The following is a 4789-nucleotide window of genomic DNA, read 5'->3' as shown; positions in this document are numbered from 1 at the left end:
TCCAGGTAACTTCAGAAACTGATGTCCAAGCTGCTCTTGATTTTACAAAACAGAAATTCGGTAAGCTTGACGTTCTCGTCAACGCCGCTGGTATTGCCATAGCACATAACACATATAATAGTAATAAAAAATTGCCACACAAACTGGAGGACTTTACTAAAATTATCCAAGTCAACACCATTGGCACCTTCAACGTTATTCGTTTGTCTGCTGGCTTGATGATCGAAAACACCCCTAATAAAGATGGTCAGAGAGGTGTAATTGTTAACACTGCAAGCGTTGCTGCTTTTGATGGTCAAATAGGCCAAGCTGCATATTCTGCTTCGAAGGGAGCAATCGTAGGTATTGTCATTTTATTATTTTATTATTTTAATTTATTTAAATACTCTACAGTGAGAATTAGTCGTCCATTATTCCACAGTATATATAATTGTATCAAAAAGAGCTGAATATCTAAGAAATGATTAACTTACAGAGTCTCATTAAGATTTATTATTTTTATCGAGTTGAACGCAAAGTTCGTTCTGTTTTTTCTGTATTTACTAATGCCTTTTCTTCAACAAAAAAAAACAGAACGAATTTTTCGTTCAATCCAATACTTTTTATGAGTTTTGATTACTTAAGTTTTTACTTATTATTCCGAATACCTTGTATACAATCTTATTCCTGTTATGTTTGTTATTGTATTTTGTTCTTATTTTGAGCTAATTGTAAGTTGAATAAATTTCATTCTTATATCTTTTTTTTATTTTCTATAATTTATTATTATTATATAGGGATGACGTTACCTATCGCTCGCGATCTGTCCAAGGATGGAATTCGTGTCGTAACAATTGCTCCAGGAATTTTCAATACCCCATTATTAATGGCGCTGCCAGAAAAGGTGCGTGTCTTTCTCGCGAAGAGCATACCGTTTCCTCAGAGATTGGGAGATCCTGATGAATACGCCATGTTGGTACAGCAGATCGTTGAGAATCCGTTACTAAACGGGGAGACAATTAGATTGGATGGTGCTTTGCGAATGCAAGCTTAATGTGAAGAGTTATCAGTTTTTATATTGATAGAATTACGGTATCGAAGATTTTTCTCGAGTGTTGAGTCTTTTTATATATACTTATACATATATACAATACACACACAATAAAATTTTAAGCTTTTTCACAAACTTTATCATTCGAATCCTCTAATATTTTTTATCATACTATGCGTTTTCCTTCTTTAACATATAGTAGGAACATATAGTTTATTTATAATTCCCGATGATATACAATTATATATTTTTATCAAGATAAGAAAGGATTTATTTAATTTTATTGAATATAATAAAAGCTATATTTTTGTTATAAATATCAAAATTCTGGAATATTTATAAAAGAAAATAAAATCATTTTTCGTATGCAACATTATTTGAATTTATAATGTAATTTAATTGTTTATATAATTAATTTTACTTTAAATTGCTTAAATTACTAAATCTTATTTCCTCACTATATTCGATCGATAACATTAGAACTTATGAAAATTTTTTTGTGGTAAAATAAATTGATTCTTTGGCATATAGATTTAGTTATAGATTTTTAATATGTTGGGCAAGGATAAAATGTGTGGAGATGAAAGATGAGGAATACTGAATGAATAATCCTTTTTTGCATGCAATACCAGTGTAATTCTTTAAAATGTACGTCCTTTATAATATACAGGTATCGACAATTCTTTCTATTATTTCCCGTTTCACTGTACATCATCTCCTACGAAAGAAAACCTTTCCCGCCTGTCTCCTTTCGTCAGCTTTATTTACTTAAAGAGTTTAATCAATTTATTAAAGCACAATTCGCCCTAAGATAGGACAAAATTAATTCTTCTAATCTTGTATTATAATCGGTCAACGCAAAGAGAAATCTCGATGACCTTATATAAAGTCTTACATAAAGTCTTGGTGATCTTGCATATTAATTTTTCTATCCTTTATGACTGTCCTGAATTTTAAATATATCTTATTACCTTCAAATTATTCCTTATTCAACTTAATCATTTTTCTCAATTAATTTGCTAGAACATCTCTTTTCTTCAGGATGTTAATAAATCAGTAGGTAGCTTCATAAATGAATGACTTCTCCTATGATCCTGATTAATTAATAAAGATATATAATATACATTATATGTTTTTATTTTGCAGCCTTAATTCCCATTGACGCCATATATATATATATAAAACAAAAATATTATAGAAATAATTATAAATAATTTACAGTGCTTTGTGGGGCCGACTGTACCAGAGGTATCTTTGATCTTTAAAAACCCGTAACGAGAAATCCAAATGAAGCGAGTGCCAATATCGCCAGCAAGATCGGTGAGACCAGCACAAGTCTCTGATAATACCATGGAAGCCGTCAGTCTGACATCGCTCGTTTCACACAGTCGTAACTCTTATGCTCCATGGAGAGAACAGAATTATTCTAGAGAGATTAATTCTACAAGAACAACACACATTTCGCCATTACGTAAAAATGTTTATAACTATAATACCACGTCATCAGATATACAAAAGCGACAAAATCGAGCAAAAATTAATGATAATCAAGAAAAACTGCAAAACGTTAATAAGAGTGATAGAATGTATGAGAAAAGTATGAAATTTAAATGTTCTAATACAGGGGATAATTTTTATCACTCTGAAAGTCAGACTGATTTATTACCTTCAGATAAGAGATCTTCGTCTTCTGATTCTCTACAAAGAACAACGTTCGATATTATTGATCATAGGGGAATGTCTAACAATACTTCGGACATTGTCAGGGAAACACCTCAACAATTTCATGTACCCAATTGCTCAAATTGCAATATAGACAATAATGAAACAGTGAAAACTTTATTGCAGCTTACAAATAGTCAAAATGAACAGATAAAACATTTACAACTCCAGGTAGATCGACTGATAAGAGAGAGAGAGGAGAGAATGCAGAAAGAAAATTTCAGAAGCAAATCGACATGCTTGTGTTCGCAGCCCCTTGCAAATCCGGTATTTAGATATCCGATAAATTGTTACGATTCTGCTCTTGCATTTTCTCTCGCGCAGTCCCAAAGTCAAGGTATACAAAAAAACGTATCCCCGCAGAGTACATCTGTTATGGAGAAACAAGATTTAGAAAGCCTTGGTAAAGGTAATAAATTGGAGATAGCGTTGTTGGAACAGCAACCAAAGAAAGCATTTATGGAGCAAAAGAACGTTATGACAAGTTTCGAGTTTACCGTGCAAAATAGCTCGTTCCTAATAGACTCCGAAATATGTGAGAAGAGGGAAGCTCACAGAGAGAATAGCAGTAATAGCAAGAATGTTGTAAACGCCGTGAATATACAACACGATACAACAGACTCTATTAATAGATATAAGAATACATTTGCGCGCAAGCCTAGAGCAGCGCAATTGGAAAACATCGGTGAAGATTCGGAAAGTTACTTATCCTCTAGCCAACAGCAAAGTAGTAATTTCAACACGAGTTTTTCCGTGAAGGAATCTTCGAAAATGTATCAACATATTTCTACTGATTTAAATCAGGGGGAAGCGCGTGAGGATGTGTATATAGGGAAAGATGGTAGGATGATAGATGAACGAATGCCGAGTGTCAAGGAAACGTCTGTGAACACATCGATGAACGTAGATTACAATCCTACTGAAAGTGCGAATTGCAATAAAGCGCTTGATGAGCGAACGAACGATTACGTTACGGTGGACGAGAGAAAGAGTATCTATAAGACAAACGTTAATGAACGTGCTTTGCGTGATGTACATTTACCAGCAACAGATTACTGTCATAATTATAGGAATAAAGAATACGGTGCTAATACCAGGCAAGTCAAAGACGTAGTAGTAGGTGATAGCATGATTCTGAGTGAAGATGATCTGAGGATACTCGAGAGACCTCCACCAACTCCAGAACCAAGTATTCACGTTGAGATGCAAGAGTATACGAGTGACGATGAAAGCGAAGACAAGTTAAGGCATACTCCCAAAATTGATTGGAGTTTTTCCAATCTTATGAGGCAGATTAATAAAATTGTACAAAATAATGAGTATAGGGACCCTAATAAAAAATTTTATCTGAAAAACTCTAGAATTTCGGACACGTTTCAGAGTTTTTCAGAGAATTTTTAAGTAAAATTTTAGAGACTATTAGAGTATTTCAGTGATTGTCAAAAATTTTCATGGTTACAGTTCATAAATTTTCATAGATATTCATAGATTTTCAAAGTTTTTTAGAAAATTGTTTAGAGATTTTCAGAAAATTTTTGGAGATTTTTTGAAGATTTTTTAGAGTTTTTTCGGAGTTTTTTTCAGAGATTTTTCAGAGATTTTTCAAAGATTTAAGAGAATTTGTTAAATTAATGTCAGAGATTTTCAGAATTTTGCTGATAATTTTAATTAAATTTTCATACACTTCCAGAGATTTTCGAAGTATTTGAGGGGATTTTTTAGAGTGATTTTATCGTTAAATCTATAGTGTTAAATTTAACTCAATTTGAATCGCTCCTATTTAATATACAGAGTGATTCAGAACAACCGTTTATCCTTAAAATACTGTGTTCTTGACATAATTCTAAGACTATTTTTCCTTTACCAAAATTTTATCTGAAGTTTAGTTTTTAAGTTATAAAGAAAAATAGTAAGCAAATTACGGGACGCACACAAGGTAGGCAGGAACGGCGCAAGTGACTGTCCGACGCGGGCGATTACTACGGACGCTCAGCTGCTCACTACACGCGATAACGCACTGACGCACATACACGTGTG

At 32.9% G+C, this 4789-nt stretch overlaps 2 protein-coding genes across 5 annotated transcripts in view; one reads left to right on the top strand and one right to left on the bottom strand.

Moving 5' to 3' along the window:
* LOC105450276 (3-hydroxyacyl-CoA dehydrogenase type-2) overlaps positions 1–1202 on the top strand; it is a 13835-nt gene extending 12633 nt beyond the window's left edge. Inside the window, exons 3-4 of one of the 2 annotated variants that reach the window (XM_011690052.1) lie at positions 6–342; positions 777–1202. In XM_011690052.1, coding sequence (XP_011688354.1) covers positions 6–342; positions 777–1033 — 594 coding nt within the window. In that variant the 3' untranslated portion in view covers positions 1034–1202. The remainder of the gene's footprint in view (positions 1–5; positions 343–776) is intronic. The other variant, XM_011690051.1, reaches the window with a different exon arrangement.
* The window catches only part of LOC105450277 (F-BAR and double SH3 domains protein 2), a 28965-nt gene that overhangs the window by 11397 nt on the left and 12779 nt on the right, over positions 1–4789 (bottom strand). The gene's annotated exons all lie outside the window — the stretch shown is intronic.

The sequence above is a fragment of the Wasmannia auropunctata genome, unplaced genomic scaffold (genome assembly GCF_000956235.1).
Source record: "Wasmannia auropunctata unplaced genomic scaffold, wasmannia.A_1.0 LD336064.1, whole genome shotgun sequence".
In the NCBI taxonomy this organism is placed as follows: Eukaryota; Metazoa; Arthropoda; class Insecta; order Hymenoptera; family Formicidae; genus Wasmannia; species Wasmannia auropunctata.
Note: the sequence above shows the minus strand (reverse complement) of the source record. Positions and strands in the feature narration are given on the sequence as shown.